Source organism: Macaca nemestrina, chromosome 4 (assembly GCF_043159975.1).
Source record: "Macaca nemestrina isolate mMacNem1 chromosome 4, mMacNem.hap1, whole genome shotgun sequence".
Lineage (NCBI taxonomy): Eukaryota > Metazoa > Chordata > Mammalia > Primates > Cercopithecidae > Macaca > Macaca nemestrina.
In genome coordinates, this window is record NC_092128.1 from 143,704,907 (window position 1) to 143,722,533 (window position 17,627).

At 43.6% G+C, this 17,627-nt stretch overlaps 1 protein-coding gene across 3 annotated transcripts in view; it reads left to right on the forward strand.

Annotated features, from left to right (window-relative positions):
• Positions 1-14,587, forward strand: part of LOC105466335 (S-adenosyl-L-methionine-dependent tRNA 4-demethylwyosine synthase TYW1) — a 252,872-nt gene extending 238,285 nt beyond the window's left edge. For 2 of the 3 annotated variants that reach the window (XM_011715316.3, XM_071095311.1), the window contains one exon: positions 13,383-14,587. In XM_011715316.3, coding sequence (XP_011713618.2) covers positions 13,383-13,604 — 222 coding nt within the window. In that variant the 3' untranslated portion in view covers positions 13,605-14,587. Of the gene's footprint in view, positions 1-7,049; positions 7,287-13,382 lie in introns of those variants that run through there. The other variant, XM_071095310.1, reaches the window with a different exon arrangement.
• The last annotated feature ends 3,040 nt before the right edge of the window (positions 14,588-17,627 follow it).

Below are 17,627 nucleotides of genomic sequence, written 5' to 3' on the forward strand. Positions count from 1 at the left end.
TCAGGTCAGGGGTTCAAGACCAGCCTGGCCAACATGGCAAAACCCCATCTTTACTAAAAATATAAAAATTAGGTGGGCATGGTGGCATGTGCCTGTAATCCTAACTACTTGGGAGGCTGAGGCAGGAGAATCACTTGAACCCAGGAGGCGGAGGTTGCAGTAAGCCGAGATTGCGCCACTGTACTCCAGCCTGGGCGACAGAGCAAGACTCCGTCTCAAAAAAAAAAAAAAGTACAAGTCTTGTCCAGGGGCAAATAGGACACAGCTAGAATTCCCAAGTGTTTCAAAATACAAAGCCTACTTTGAACAAGTACATTGTACAGACAAGGTAGGGAAGGTGAAATGTCCTTTGGAAACAAGAGACAGAGTCCCTGTCCCGGCATAGCCAACAGCAGTCTCCTTGATCTCCATGATCATTAGCTCTGAGAGTCTGGCCATAATTAAGATCCTGTAGATAATTAGGCACTGATCACAGGGACCTCCTTCTTGGAGATATAAAACTTGTAGTCTGTAAAGGCAGGGGAAGAAGAGCTATCACCTCCCCCATACCCTCCTGTCTTGGAATAAGAAGGGACTTGCGTATCTCCATTTAGGTTTTGTGCAGTGTTGTCTTAGCAAAACCTAGTGACTGTGGTACATGTGGAACTTACCCTCATCAGAGGCCTGATTGCTCCCAGCAGCAGTTGCTTTTAGAGAAATATCAGAGGAAATTGGCATTTTGGTAACACTGCTCAGAGGATTTAGTTCCACTCCAACAAAATTGGAGATTAATTTTGAAACTTCAGAAAATGAGTTTCCAGATAAACTTTTAGAATTGCACTTGGATATATCGAGAATGTAATCTTTTGGTTATAGTTTTGTCTCTCAAAACGGTTCCACAGGCAACTGTTACCATGTGAATCCTACTTATTACCAGTAAACTCAGAAGAGGGTGGCAACAGCTGTCAGCATTCCATCATTGCAGGTGATCTCAACTCTGCCCTTGTGATCTCTACCTCTTCTTACCCAAAGAAGAAACTATACAGTTGTAGCTACAGCCAGCAAGAACAAATTTCAATAAATCTGGGAAGTTCAAAAGATACCACTGTAATGAAACCACCATTGAAAATTATGACTGCGACAATGAAAGAGATCTCACCTAACCAACTCCATCTTGCTTCTAGCCTCTAAGCTGTCCTTGTTCATACTTGGGCGTAGACTGAACTCACTTTGGGAGGAACTTAGTTTATAATTTATAGTTTATAGTTTATAATTGTAAACTTAGTTTATAATTTATAGTTTATAATTTAAAACAAAGATGTAACAGCCCTTTCCTAAAACAAACCTCCTTCTTGCCTAGGGACCAGATGGCCTTTGTAAGACTAAGAAATTAGCCACACAATTAGAAGTTAGTGTTTAAGAGCCATGCAGCTGGAGGCTACAAGATTCTGACCCTCCCTAAACTGTCCCTGAGATCAGCGCTTGAGAAATTTTGCAGACCTTGCTGATGGATCAGCTGGCACCACCCAGCTGGATAAACTGGCTCATCTGATCTTGTGGCCCCCACCCAGGAACTGACTCAGCTCAAGAGGACATCGTCAATTCCCTGTGATTTCATCTCTGACCAATCAGCACTCCTGGCTCACTGGCTTCCCCCCACCCACCAAGTTGTCCTTAAAAACTCTGCTCCCTGAATGCTCAGGGACACCGATTTGAGTAATCATAAAACTCCAGCCTCCCGCATAGCTGGCTCTGTGTGAATTACTGTTTTTCCATTGCAATTCCCCTGTCTTGATAAATTGGCTCTGTCTAGGCAGTGGGCAAGGTGAACCCACTGGGCAGTTACAGTAACACTCTTTTTTTGTAGTCTAAAAGTCACCCCTCAGTATTCCAAAATCACTTCTTCCCCAGACTACCCCTGGACTTCCTCTACTCCCATGCAGTTAACATTAATTTTGAGTTGTGAGAAGGTCCGGCAGCCGCTCTTCTTTCCTTTCACTAGTACTTCCCCTGCTGTTTGGCTTGTAAGTGTGATTGTATGTTTGGAAGACCCATCTAGAAAATAATAATTGACACCAAGATCACATAAAAGCCCTTGAGTGTAGAAATGAAAATAATATGAATGATTCGTTTTGCATTAGTGCTCTTTTTTATTTTTGTTTTATTCCATTTTTGTCTATTATATATGGCCTTTGAAATCTGATTGTGCGGATAGATAAATTTTACCCAAACAAAGGACTGACCTTGCCCTCAGCTTTTAGGAGGTAATCTCTAAGCCCTTGGAATGTCCTGCCTGATAAGAGCACCTTTGTTTATTTATAGGCCTTGGGCCACACCAGATACTCTCTTTTTTGTTGTTGTTGTTGTTGTTGTTTTTGAGATGGCGTCTCACTCTGTTGCCCACGCTGGAGTGCAGTGGCATGATCTCTGCTCACAGCAACCTCCACCTCCCAGATTCAAGCGATTCTCCTGCCTCAGCCTTGTAAGTAGCTAGGATTACAGGTGTGCACCTCCACATCCAGCTAATTTTTGCATTTTTAGTAGAGACGAGGTTTCACCATGTTGGCCAGGCTGGTCTCAAACTCCTGACCTCAGGTGATCCTCCCACCTCAGCTGCCCAAAGTGCTGAGATTACAGGCATGAGCCACCATGCCCAGCCCCCACACCAGATATTCTCTGCCAACCAAATGATTTCATATGGTTGGGGCTTTGGGCCATGCAGTTATTGGCTCAACCTCTGGAGGGGCTGGAAATTAAGGTCAGACATGTGGCAATCAACCGTGTCTAGGTGACTGAGCCGCAGTAAAATCTTTGGACACCAAGACTCAGGTGCATTTCCAAGGTTGGCAGCACTCTATGCATATCATCACACATCCGTGCTGGGAGAAGTTAGCTGTGTCTATAACCCCTCTGCGGTAGGACAACTGGAAGTTCCAAGCGTGCAATTCTCCTAGACTCGGTCCCACGTGCCTGTTCCCTCAGTTAGCATTAATGTGTGTCCTTATGCTATAATAAAACATACATGAATATAACAGCTTTCAGAGAGTTCTGGGGGTCCTTCTAGCGAACCGTTAAATCTGGAGGTGGTCTTGGGGGCCCCTGAACTTTGCACTGGTGTATGTGTTTTCCCATCCTCATTTCACCATTTCTCATTCTTAACTGCAATATGGGAGTAGCTCTGTTTTCTGGAGTGATTGTGATGGCTAAATGAAGTGAAGTATAAAAAGCATCTAGAATTATGCCTTGCCTATAGCCGTGTATTAGTCTGTTCTCATGCCGCTGGTAAAGACATACCCCAGACTGGGTAATTTATAAGAAAAAAGAGGTTGAATGGACTCACAGTTCACGTGGCTGGGATGCCGTCACATTTATGGCGGAAGGTGAAAGGCACGTCTCACGTGGTGGCAGACAAGAGAAGAGAACTTGTGCAGGGAAACTCCCCTTCATAAAACCATCAGATCTTGTGAGATTTATTCACTGTCTCAAGAACAGCACAGGAAAGGCCCACCCTCATGATTCAATTACCTCCCACCTGGTCCCTCCTACAACACATGGGAATGGTGGGAACTACAATTCAAGATGAGATTTGGGTGGGGACAGAGCCAAACCATATCAAGCAGTTTCTTAATAAAGGCTTTTTTGTAAAGGTTCTGACTATTTGCTTTTTAAATAAAGACTGGTATAGTGTTACATGGAGGAATAGTCACACAAACTGCCTCCAATGTTGATGCTAATAAATAGCTTGTGGGGTGCTCTTTTTTCAGCTCAGATATAGGATTTCCTTCTTATTTCAACTCTTGAATGTATAGAACTATGAGACCTTTGTATGATTAGAACTTTTTCAGTGACTCTGCAGTATTTATAACAAAAGCTGGAACAACTTTCAGCAGAACCTGGTTTGCGACAGTGACTGGGAGCCAGCCAAATGATACAGATTTTTTGTTTGTGACATTTTGAGTTTGAGGTGACTGGATCTCCCATATAGATGAGTTTATGGAGAAGTTACAAGGGAAACTGATGGGTTCTTCATCTGCAACCTGTTGCCTGTAACTGTTAGGAACTAGTTCATGTAATGGGAGGAGAATATCCTTCACTGTGGCAGTTTTATTTTTTTAGTTATTATTTTCTGAGAAGAGATGGAAGCTTGTAAATAAAATCAAACAGATCAAAGGCAGAGCACACTGACTAGAGGTCTGCATAAAAAGCTTTTGGCTCCCCTTGTTTGCCTAAGGCCTCTCTTGTGCTGTACTTGAGTAGAGAAATAATTAACAGACAGTAGGCTTCTCAGTGCGCTCATTGTTTAGACTGAATGCCCAGAGAAGTTGAAGTACCTTAAGAATTTGGGATATAGGCTGGGTGTGGTGGCTGATGCCTGTAATCCTAGCACTTTGGGAGGCCGAGGTGGGCGGATCACCTGAGGTCAGGAGTTCGAGACCAGCCAGGCCAACATGGCGAAACCCCGTCTCTACTAAAAATGCAAAAATTAGCCGGGCTTGGTGATGAGTGCCAGCTACTCCAGAGGCTGAGACAGGAGAATCTCTTGAACCTGGGAGGAAGAGGTTGCAGTGAGCTGAGGTTGTGCCACTGCACTCTAGCCTAGACAACAGAGTGAGACTCCGTCCCCCTCACCCCCCCCCCAAAAAAAAAGAATTTGGAATATACACTGTTTTCTGTAAGTTTTAGATAAGTTAAACAAAGGGAGTTAACTTAAAGATATTGCACACAAATAAGTCCAGGGGTAAAACAAAATAAAACAAAAAATGAAACCAACTCTCGGCCAGGTGAGGTGACTCACATCTGTACTCCCTGCACTTCAAGAGGCTGAAGTAAGAGAATTGCTTGAGCCCTGGAGTTCAAAACCATCCTGGGCTGCATAGCAAGACTGTCTCTCGACAAAACATTAACAAATTAGCCAGATATGGTGTCATGCACCTGTAGTCTCAGCTATTCCAGAGACTGAGGAGGGAGGATCCTTGAGCCCAAGAAGTTGAGGCTGCAGTGAGCTATGATTGCACCACTGCACTCCGGTCTGGGCGACAGAGGAAGACCCTGTCTCTAAAACAAAACAAAACAAAACAAAAATCCTCTCTCTGCAGTTTCCTTGAGAAATATTTGAAAGACATGACTATTAGTTCTGTCATTTTCCAGTTTGAAAGCTACCAGTAGCATGGGATCATGTAATGGCCACGTCTCTTTAACACCTTCCAATTTGAATCTTGGCCCTTCTACTTCCTGAGGATATGTCCTAAGCACATCTATCACCTAGCTTTTTTTGGACTTTTGCTCTCATTCTAAAGATAGGAATGTAACTACAACATGTTTGTTATGTGGATTACACAAGATAGAGAACCAAACATAGCACCTAGTACCCAATAGGACACTTCACAAGGATTCGTCACTACTGTTTGCCTGCTAGTCCTCTCCTTTCCTCTGCCCTACATTTTTTGGCTGAGGTTGTTGATGTGCTTTTTCCTTTCTTGGATGGATACAGTCACCACTATTTTAAACCTTATTTTTAGTTTTGTCAAAATTCTATGTGGACAGTTTAAAAGTCCAAGTTTATTAAAAACAAAAACAAAAAACAGCAGTTCCTTGTACCTTCCTCAAACACAAACACACCTCCATTTCCCCCTCTCAAGCAAAAAAACTTTCAGATTTTCTAGGTGATTCATTTGGTATTTATCTCTATATCTCTAAATAGCATACATAGCTGCTCGCCCCTGCACCCCCAGTTCACCATTTTGCTTATTATCTCTCTCTTTTTTTTTTTTTTTTTTGAGGCGGAGTCTCGCTCTGTCCCCCAGGCTGGATGGAGTGCAGTGGTGCAATCTCAGCTCACTGCAACCTCCGCCTCCTAGATTCAACCAGTTCTCCTGCTTCAGCCTCCCGAGTAGCTGGGACTACAGGAGCCCACCACCACACCTGGCCAGTTTTTATATTTTTAGTAGAGACGGTGTTTCACCTTGTTGGCCAGGCTGTTCTTGAACTCCTGACCTCAAATGATCCACCCACCTCAGCCTCCCAAAGTGCAATTACAGGTATGAGCCACCATGCCTGGCCACTTCTTATCTCTTTACTGTGTACCGTGGAAGATGAGGCTCGAGCTTGCTTCTGCCTCCTCCTGGAACATCCTTTCCCATTCCCCCACCCTCCTATCATACACATACCGGATTTTTATTTAGATGATTGGTTTTTTGCTTTATTATAACCATGTGAACACTGTTCACGGCCAAGCCATGCCATCTCCTGCAATTGCTATTTGTTTCCAGCGCCACCTTTGGTTAACTTTTATTATTTTCTTCATCTAGATTTCTGTGTTCTTTTGCTAACAACTCTCTGCCATCTCAAATATATTGCCTCTCAGACTTTCAGATTTGTTGGATTTGCTATCAGGTTCCTCTTTTTGAAGAAGTCTCTGCAGGGACACTTTCTTATCTACCTACCTTGGACAGTTCACTCTCTACCACCTAGTTCACAGCTGTTTTCCTGGGATCACCAGCTCTGTCTTGAGTGAAATATTTCTGGGATCCCATGTTTCCTAAAGTTACTCCTTCATTTACAGGAAATGCAACTTTTAGGAGATTCCTAAGAAACTGGTATGTGAAAAGTACAACTTTTCGAGGCCTTAAATGTTTAAACGTGTTTTCATTCTCCCTACACGCTTGATTTGGATATAGAATTCTTGGCTGGAAACTATTCCCCCTTTGAGGTTGGACCTACTGTCTTTCAGCTTTCCTTGCAGTAATTGAGAACTCAGAAGGCATTCAGATTCTTAATCCTCTGTGTATGACCATGTGTTTCTCATTAGATTTTCTCTTTGTCTCCATTGTTTTGAAATTTCACTGTAATGTGCCTCAGACGGTGTGTCTGGTTTTATCCATTGTAGACACCTTTAATGTGGAAACTCATGTCCTTCACTTCTTAACATTTCCAGAATTATTTCAATGAATATATCCTCTCTTCTATTTTTTTTTTCTCCTTTCTGTCTAGAACTACTAAAAAGAAAAGTTTTAAATTGGATCTTATGAACTAGTTCTTTAATATTTTTTTTTTTTAATCTTTTCTGCCAGGTGCAGTGGCTCACGCCTATAATCCCAGCACTTTGGGAGGCCAAGCAGGTGAATCACCTGAGGTCAGGAGTTCAAGACCACCCTGGCCAATGTGGTGAAACCCCATCTCCACTAAAAATACAAAAAATTAGCCAGGCATGGTGGCACATGCCTGTAGTCTCAGCTACCCTGGAGGCCGAGGCAGGAGAATCTCTTGTACCTGGGATACAGAGGTTGCAGTGAGCTGAGATCACGCCATTGCACTCCAGCCTGGGTGACAGAGTGAGACTCTATCTTAAAAAACATAATAAAAATAAAAATTAAGTTAAAACACCTTTTCTTTCCTATGTTCTATTTTTCTTTTTTGCTCTACACTCTAGAAAATGTTCTTAATTTTGTTTCTTAACTTTCTTGTGAGTCCTTCATTTATGCTCCCATATTTTAAAAATCTATGGTCTTTTAAAAATTATTTTAATGTTCCTTTTATAGCATAGTTTTAAAATGGATGCAGTATTTTCTTTCATTTCTTTAAGGATATTAATAATAGTTGTTTCAGTTTAGTTGGTTTTTGTTTGTGTCATTTTCTCCCTGCATAGGCTCAGTTTTTGTTTTTCTTTTTGTTTGTTTGTTTATTTTTTGAGACGGAGTCTTGCTCTGTCACCTAGGCTAGAGTACAATGGCGTGATCTCAGCTCACTACAACCTCCACCTCCTGGGTTCAAGTGATTCTCCTGCCTCAGCCTCCCAAGTAGCTGGGATTACAGGCGCCTGCAACTGCACTCGGCTGTTTTTTGTATTTTTAGTAGAGATAGGGTTTCATCGTATTGACCAGGCTGGTCTCGAACTCCTGACCTCAGGTGATCTGCCCGCCTGGGCCTCCCAATGTGCTGGGATTACAGGCGTGAGCCACCACTCCCGGCCTGTTTTTATTTTTATCCCTCTATCATGTTAGAAGTTTTTCTGAGGTGGCTGATGGTCATTGGTTATATGCTTGTATTTGAGAGTGGGAGACTAAAGACCAGCCTGGCCAACATGGCGAAACCCCATCTCTTCAAAAAATACAAAAATTAGCCAGGCATGGTGGTGCACGCCTATAATCCCAGCTACTTGGGAGGCTGGTGCAGGAGAATTGCTTGAACCAGAGAGGCGGAGGTTGCAGTGAAGCCGAGATTGTGCCATTGCACTCCAGCCTGGGCGACGGAGCAAGACTCCATCTCAAAAATAAATAAATAAAAATAATAATAAATAAAGAGCACCCTACGAGTATGGGCTTGACTCTATCTTGGCGTGATCTACCGGGTCATATCCTTAGGGAATCCCAACCTCAGTATCTTGCAATCTGTCTTCTTGGGCTGGTCAGTAGGATCTTCTCATTTTCTGCAGCTTGCAGTGGTCCCTGGTGGTCCAGAAACGGAAAGGGAATAGTTTTATTACGGCAGCCCTGCCCTCAGCTATACCTCCTGTCCCACAGACCATAGATCCCTTCTGAATTGTCTTCTGAGAAGAAACCTCCAAGCATCTGTCCGGGCATGGAGTGGGTAGGTGCTCAGCTGTGAATATGTGCAGGGAGGTCAGGAACTTGAGATTCTAATCATGTCTTAAACAGAATATAAACCTGCCTTTGGGTTTTTGGTGGGGAGTGGGTTTGGTACCTCCTCAATCCATGCTTCCTGACCGGGGGACTGGTGCAGCCAGTTTCTGAGCCTTTGAGGAATTCTAAAGCATAAATTGGGCTGAATCTTGGATTTCTCTATTTGTTAGCTTAGGATTCAGTTCTCTTGGGTCTGCTAAACCAGTTTGCTCACCCATCATCTTTTCAGCTTCTAAAAGTCCAGCACTGTTTCCTCCTCTCCCGATAGCTTTATTTTTATGTTATATGTCTTTTTAAAATGTTCTTACTGTCATTTTAGTGGGGTTTCAAGAGGAAGTAATAGCAAATGCATGCGTTTAATCTACCATCTTTAATAGAATCTTTGTAAACATTTACACTAACAGAGAACCTATGCTGTTATTGTTGTTTAGTGAAATTCTCCCTTTGTGAAAGATGAGAACATAAGGAGAACGAGACCCTTTGTACAGCAGTTTGGTTCTCGCAGAGAGTGGGAACCTGCGATGCCTCATCTAACCAGCAAGGCCACAGACCCTTAGTAGCCTGGCTTTATTAAGTCAGGCTGTACCTTATTGTGCTTATGTGTTTTTAAGATCATCTATGACCTTTTGGGTTTATTTGTAATTCTGCATAGATTCCGTTCTTCCCTTACTGTCGGATTTGAGGGATTCTTTTAGCAGGGTGACCTCATGTCTCAGGATACTTAACCTCAGATTTTACAATTTGGGGTTTCATGCCTCTGTTTATGCAGCTGTCTCTCAGCGCTGTTTGTGTGTCAATCATACCAAATTTTGCTCTTTCAGCTTCTGCCTTTTACATGGAACACTTTGATTTTTTCTGAGCTGTGATTATTCAGTATGATTCGTCTCAGATTGCCCCTGAGAGGAGGCACATGTGGTTCAGTTTTGTCTTTTGGGTCTAGTGGCTCCATTCATTTCAGAATAACTTACTCTTAAGGACTGAATGTTTGTGGCCCCCCTCCCAGATTCATAGGTTGAGGTCCTAACTCCCAGTGCGGCTGTATTTGGAGATGGGGTTTCAAAGGAAGCAACTGGGATTAAATGAGGTTATAAGGGTAAGCCTTGATCTGATAGGATCAGTGTCTTTATAAGAAGAGACATCAGGGCTGGGTGCGGTGGCTCACCCCTGTGATCCTAGCATTTTGGGAAATCAAGGTGGGACGATCACTTGAGGCCAGGAGTTCAAGAGCAGCCTGGGCAAAATAGCTAGACCCTTTCTCTACAGAAAATTTTAAAATTAGCTGGGCATGGTGACATGTACCTGTAGTCTCAGCTACTCAGGAGGCTGAGGTGGGAGGATGGCTTGAGCCCACATGATTGAGGCTGTAGTGTGCTATAGTTGCACCACTGCACTCCAGCCTGGGTGTTAGAGTGAGAACCTATCTCTTAAAAAAAGAAGAAGAAGAAGAAGAAGAAGAGACATGAGAAGGCTCAAGTCACTTGCTCACTCACTTTCCATGTACATGTACCAAGGAAAGGCCACGTGGGACAGAGCAAGAAGGCAGCTGCCTGCAAAGACAGGAAGAGAGCCCTCACCAGAAACTGAGTTAGCCAGAACCTTGGAATTCCAGCCTGCAGAACTGTGAGAAAAGAATTTTCTGTTGTTTCAGCCACCCACACTATGGCATTTTGTTACAGCAGCCTGAGCTAATACTCCTGCTTTGTCCAGCATTTACTTGGTCTTCCAGTTAGTTTTTTTAGCCTTTGGGAATCAGGGCAGTAAGTTGTCAGATTTTAGCTTACAGTTGTCCTACCTGTGCAACTGAGATTTCTTCCATTTTAAACCAGAGTAGAGTTTTAGAGTCAAAAGAAACCAGATCTTTTAGTGCAGAAGTTTTCAAACTGCATTAGAAGTTAGGAAGTTGGTTTTGTGAGTTGCAGCCAGCAGTATGAAATGCATTGCCTGCAGTTTTGTGAAAGTTGTATTCCCAGCTTGTGTGTGTATATTTGCGTGTACTAGATCGAGATATAAAGTATATTTTTGACTGTAGGTATGGTTAAAAAAAAAATTGCCTATTGTATTGCTCAAACTAATCCTTTCTCTTAGAACACCCATGGCAAATGATCATGTTAGAGTTTGAGGGTGAAGGAGCATCAGGATTATGAACCAGAGGGGTCAGACTTCACACCTAGAAATCGAAACACCAAAGGGACACAAATAGGGAAGAAGAGAGTATGATCATCTCTTTCTTTCAGCAAGCAACGCTGGGATCCCTAAAAAGACTCCTCTACAGGACCAAGCTTGTGTGATTTATCGCACATGTCCCTGTATTCCCCAAGTGCCTTGTACATAACCTCACTTACTATACACGCTATGTTGTATTAATAATTTTCGAAATGTATGTGACTAGGCCAGGTCCATAGTTGGCCCAGTTGGCCCATGTTGATGGATGGATCATCATTTTTGGCCTCATTTGACTGTCATACATGTTGAATTACATGTTAATGTCATGTCAGTCACCCCAGGCTCGGTCAAGGGTGAGTGTCGTGCCTCTGTCACGAATACACAGTGAAGCAGTCCCTTCCACTCTGTGGAGCCAGTAGCAGCAAAATCCCATCGTGTCTCAAGATGTCAGTAGAAAGGGTGGAATTTTGATTCTTTCTATGCTTTTCTAGCTTTGTTAAGAGGTGAGGAAGAAGGGCTGGGCCCTCGCACGTCCTGGGTGACGGCATATGTTGTTGTTAAGTTCATATATTCACAGAGCCAGCAGGTGTGGTGGGGTGGAATGCAGGAGGAAAATGCAGGGGCCATTATAGTGTCTGTGGACATTCAGGACAGTGAGGTCCTGTGGCCGGAAAACTGACAGAAACTGTCTAACACGGGAACTATCTCACTGCAACCGAACTAACAGGATTTAGGAAGACTTCCCAGAGCAAAGGACGAAGGACATGTGAGTTAGACAGAGGGAACAGCATGGGTGTCACCTGAGAGGGCCACAGCTCATGAAGAGATGCAGATTTGATACTCAGACTTTACATTCAGGATCATGGGAATCATTTCTGCTGTCGGCACAGTCTCAGGCCGTCTATGGGAAGTTGAGAGAAGCCACAGCTGGAATCAGAAAGTCAGTCAGCTGGAAGACGGTGGCCGTGGCCCAGAGGAAGGGCCTGCGTGACCAAGTCACGCCACTGGCAGCAAAAGTGCTGCCCAGGGAGAATCGATGGAGGTGTGAGGGGCCAGGGAAAAGGAGGTCACCTTTGACTCTGCGATTTTTGAGGCTCAGTGCCTGGGAATGACAGTGATTGCTTCCACAACAATAGACAACACTTCAGGGACAGTCTGTCTCGGGAGAGAAAATGATGGTGAGATATAAATTTTACATCGTGGGTTGCAGAGTTCACAGAGCCCTTGAGGCATCATTTCCAAGAATGGTCTTATTACAAGAAAACTTCTAATTCTTAGAGTAATTAAACTTTTCCACGCAGTCAGCATTTTCCCCCTAGAAAGCTCTTAGCTAGTGGGTAAAAAATCAGATGTCATTTAAATTCAGCATATTTTAATATTCTAAATTCAGGAGCCTATATATTTTCTTTTCTTTTTTTTTTTTTTTTTTGTGGCTAGAACAGGAAATTGTTCCTTAGTTCATTTGGTTAGTTGGAGTTTTTTTATTTTTATTTTTGAGACGAAGTTTCACTCTTGTCACTGAGGCTAGAGTGCAGTGGCATGGTCTTGGCTCACTGTAACCTCCACCTCCCGGGTTCAAGCGATTCTCCTGCCTCAGCCTCCTAAGTAGCTGGGATTATAAGCACACACCACGACGCCCGGCTAAGTTTTGTATTTTTAGTAGAGATGGGGTTTTACCATGTTGGCCAGGCTAGTCTTGAACTCCTGACCTCAGGTGATCCACCCGCCTCGGCCTTTCAAAGTGCTGGGATGACAAGCATGAGCCACCGTGCCCGGCCGTCAGTCAGAGTTTTTTAAAAGACAGTGGCATGACAAGTACTTGTCTGTTTTTGAGTCAGGTATCAGCGTATTAGTTAATACATTTACACAAATGAATGCCAAACAAATGCTTTGAATTAAAAGCCTTCACAGTTCAATTAGTATTTCCTTATGAGCCTCTTCAGCTTTCTGTTTTCTTCATTCCAGGTCATTATTCCACCGTGACTTTTGAGAAGCAATTTTCTTAAGAGAGTACAAATTGGATTTTGTACTCTTACTGAACTGAAATTCTTCAGGCTTTCCACTAATGAGATATCGTATCCATGTTAGGCCAGAAAAGCTAGTTTGAGTCATTTAGTTAGCATTTTTGAATTAGAAGTTATTGATAAAACCTTCACTAATACCTCAAGCCAAGTTGAGTCTAAAAAGGATTCCACGAGGTGCTGTTAACACAGCCTTGAAAATTTGTAACCGATCATAAGCGGCAACAGCAGGAATTAGAGTGAGTTGGAATTAGCCACATGGTAACACCGAAACATTTAACCCTGTGTCAGCGTGACTTCTTGGACTTCTTGACTGCTCGAGATAAACTTGACTTGTCTTCGGGGCCCAGCAAGACTGCAGGCCCAAGGTAAAGGAAGCTCTCCTGTGGTTGTAGCTCATCTTGCTTTGATAGGAAGTCATGTCTGGACCATGAAAGAGGTTTTTTTGTGTTTGTTTTTGTTTTTTTTTTTTGATGTGATAGAAAAGATCAGACTTGTTCATGATTTTTAAAAGCATTCATTTTTTTTCCTAGGGATGTTTTTACTTCTGTCTTGACTTGACACATTTTTTTCTTTCCAGTTTAAAATTGGTGGTGAATGGTGGACGTGGATCGATTATAACCGCTTCCAGGAGCTCATCCAGGAATATGAAGATAGTGGTGGATCAAAAACGTTCAGCGCAAAGGATTATATGGCCAGAACTCCTCACTGGGCATTATTTGGTGCCAATGAAAGAGGCTTTGATCCCAAGGACACAAGACATCAGAGAAAGAACAAATCAAAGGCTATTTCTGGATGTTGAGATTATCTGATTTCAAGGTACTGAAGGACAAAAACTTGGATGGCCTCAAAAGTTTCTTGAACACCACTGTGATTCTTCCAAGGACGAATTACATAAATTATACTTTCACACAAAGGACATGATAAGGCAGTAAACACGGGGACACGGGGACAGCATCCACACTCAGGGGGCCTGGGCCATAGCCCCAGTGTTTCTTTTCAGAACTCAGCCCCTTTCCTGATTTTACTTCTAGGAGGAAAATTATTTTGGGGAGGAACTACACGGTCATTATTAGAATTTAACTGATCGTTTTGTATTATGACTTGTAAGAGCTGCCAGAATGCCAGTCCCAAGAGTGTCAGACAAGGCAGAAATCTCTGGGCTTCTTCCTCTTACTGGGCCCTTGGATTTCACGGAGCAGCCACTTAGCATTGAATTCCACTACCCTGAGCTAAACGCGTCTGCGCCTTCTAAGATAAGAGCTTGATCCCTTTCCTCTATCTTAAGACAGCACCTCCTGAAAAGAATCGAAGTTGTCACAACTCTCAATTATTTTTAAATACTGCATAGACTGAGTTTTGGCTTATTACCAACCCTTCACAAAATTGCCTCGGATCTAAAACTGCTAGATCTCATCTCATTCCCGTGTAAATTACCGCAGACCGCAGGGCTGCAGCCGAGCGAAGCTGTCTGCTATAAGAGGAGTGGCCATGTGAGGGCAGGGAGTCATTAGTCTCACCAACACACTTTGGACTGAAGAGGATCATTTGTTTTTGTTTAGGAAGTCAACTGTCCGGGCCTCATATCACGACCAGATGGCGGGTCTCCGTCGTCGTTCGCTCCTGTGGCCCTCGCTGCTTTGCACAATCTGTTCTTTCAGGTTCAGCCGTTTTCAAATTGGAAGGATCATAAATACTCAAAATTGTTTTCAAGTTAGCAAGTTCTTTTAACAGTCTTTTATGCAAAAATTGAATTAGTAAAATAATCTTTTGTAAAGACTTACAGCATGAGTTTTCTTTTTTTGAATTTTTATTCTAATTTTTGTGGGTACATAGTAGGTGCATATATTTATGGGGTACGTGAGATGTTTTCATACAAGCATGCAATGAGTAATAAGCACATCATGGAGAATGGGGTCTCCATCCCCGCAAGCATTTATCCTTTGTTCGAAAACCAATCCAATTATACTCTTTCAGTTATTTAATTAATTTTTTTTTTTTTATTTATTTTGAGACTGAATCTCGCTGTCACCCAGGCTGGAATGCAATGGTGTAATCTTGGCTCGCTGTCACCTCTGCCTCCTGGGTTCCAGTGATTCTCCTACCTGAGCCTCCCGAATAGCTGGGATTATAGGCATGCACCACCACGCCTGGTTAATTTTTGTATTTTTAGTAGAGATGGGATTTCACCATGTTGGCCAGGCTGGTCTTGAACTCCTGACCTCAGGTGATCCTCCTGTCTCGGCCTCCCAGAGTGCTAGGATTACAGGCATGAGCCACCGTGCCCGGCCAGCCCTGCAGTTCTAAACCCTGTTAGACCCACCTTTTATAACTCTATCCTCTATGCCAAATTAAAATTCATAGATATATAATCTACCTACCCAGTTGAAAACTGGGCACTTTTTTTTTTTTTTTTTTTGCAACAGAGTCTTGCTCTGTTGCTGAAGCTGGAGTACAGTAGCACAATCATGGCTCACTGCAGCTTCAATCTCCTGGGCCCAGACAGTCCTCCTACCTTAGCCTCCTGGGTAGCTGGGACTGCAGGCGCACACCAAACTTAGCTACATTGTTTTGATGTTTTTTGTAGACACAGGGTCTCACTATGTTGCCCAGGCTGGTCTCCAACTCCTGACCTCAGGTAATCTGCCTGCCTTGGCCTCCCAAAGTGCTGGGATTACAGGCGTGAGCCAGGGTGCCCAGCCTTGGGACTGAGCTCTTAATTCATGGAGTCTTTGTTAATTCATTAGCATCAGAATTGAACTGAACAGCAGGATGCCCGGCTGGTGTCAGAGAATTGATTGGTATAGGAAAAAGCCCCACAAATTTGGTGTCAGAAGTGAAGGACTGACTGGTGTGAGTATAGAGAGAAAAACGATTGGTTTTTCCTGTATTTACTGATCCATGTAACAATACAGAAAAGTATTTTGATTCTACCATTTAGAAATAAGTATGGTGGGGCTGGGCGCAGTGACTCACAGCTGTAATCCCAGCACTTTGGGAGGCTGAAGTGGGCAGATCACAAGGTCAGGAGTTTGAGACCAGCCTGGCCAATATGGTGAAACCCCATCTCTACTAAAACTACAAAAATTAGCCGGGCGTGGTAGCAGGCGCCTATAATCCCAGCTACTCAGGAGGTTGAGGCAGGAGAATCGCTTGAATCCAGGAGGCGGAGGTTGCAGTGAGCTGAGATCACATCATTGCGCTCCGGCCTGGATGACAGAGTGAGACTCCATCTCAAAAAAGAAAAAAAAAAAGAGAGAGAGAGAGAGAGAGAGAGAAATAAGTGTGGTGGCTGGGTGTGGTGGCTCATGCCCGTAATCCTAGCCACTATGGGAGGATGAGGCGGGAGGATCTCTCGAGCTCAGGAGTTCAAGACCTGAGCTTAGTAGAGATGGGGTTTCACCATCTCTACTAAAATTACCAAAATTTGCCGGACGTAGTGGTGGGCACCTGTAATCCCAGCTACTCAGGAGGCTGAGGCAGGAGAATGGCTTGAACTTGAGAGGCGGAGGTTGCAGTGAACTGAGATTGCACCACTGCACTCCAGCCTGGGTGACAGAGCAGGACTCCATCTCAAAAAAAAAAAAGGCTCAGTCCCACAAGACTGCGCCTCACTTCACACACCAGTTGCAGGTAGAGGGTCCCCAGGTTACCCACAGCTTCTGTCTGACATGGGCATAAATCAGAGGTTCTTCCTCTATAAGTCAGAGGAACCCCATTCTTAGGTTCAGTAATTTGCTAGAGTAGCCAACAACCCAAGAAAACAATTCACTTACTATTGCTGATTTATTAGGATTTTTTTTTAAGACAGTCTTCCTCCATTGCCCACGCCGGAATGCAGTGGTACAATCTCAGCTCACTACAACCTCTGCCTCCTGAGTTCAAGCGATTCATGTGCCTCAGCCTCCCAAGTAGCTGGGATTACAGGCATGAGCCACCATGCCTGGCTAATTTTTGTATTTTTAGTACAGACAGGATTTCACCATGTTGGTCAGGCTGGTCTTGAACTCGTGACCTCAAGTGATCCGCCTACGTCAGCCTCCCAAAGTGCTGGGATTACAGCCTTGAGCCACCGCGCCTAGCTTATTAGGATATGTTAAAGGATACAAATGAACAGGCAGATGAAAAGATACAGAGGGCGAGGTCTGGGAAGATCCTGGGCACAGAAGCTTCTGTCCCTGGGGAGTTGAGTTGTGCCACCCTCCCAGCATGTTGACGTATTTACCACTCTGGAAGCTCCCTTGTGCCATAGTTAGTGGTTGTTACAGAAGCTTCATCATGTAGGCATCCCGGCAGATTGGGGGTGGGACTGAAAGTTCCGATCTTCTAATCATGTTGGTCCTTCTGGTGGCCAGCCTCCATCCAGGAGCGCACCAGGAGCAAGCCCACTTCATGAGAACAAAAGATGCTCCTGTAACCTAGGACATTCCAAGAGATTTGGAGCTCGATGGCAGGAGCTGGGTCAAAAAGCAAATATGAGGATAAAAGATACACCCAGCATCCCTGTCAGTCAGGAGATTGCAAGGGTTTCTTTTTTTTTTTTTTTTGAACAGAAAGAAAACTGTTTTATTACACAATCAAACTTGAATGTGACATGCATCATAGTCAATCTGCTTAAGAGACTGCAGAGACAGAAAGAGGGTCACCAAAATAGTCCACAAGTAGAAGAATTTACAGCACCATGTCATATATAGTTCATCCTAAATTCACCTGGAGATTGAAGAGGCTATCTGTGTATGCTAATTGTTTTCAAAAGCTCTGTGCCAGGTACTGGGGACAGATACTAAATACCAAATATATATATAAAATTAAGTCAAGAGATGGG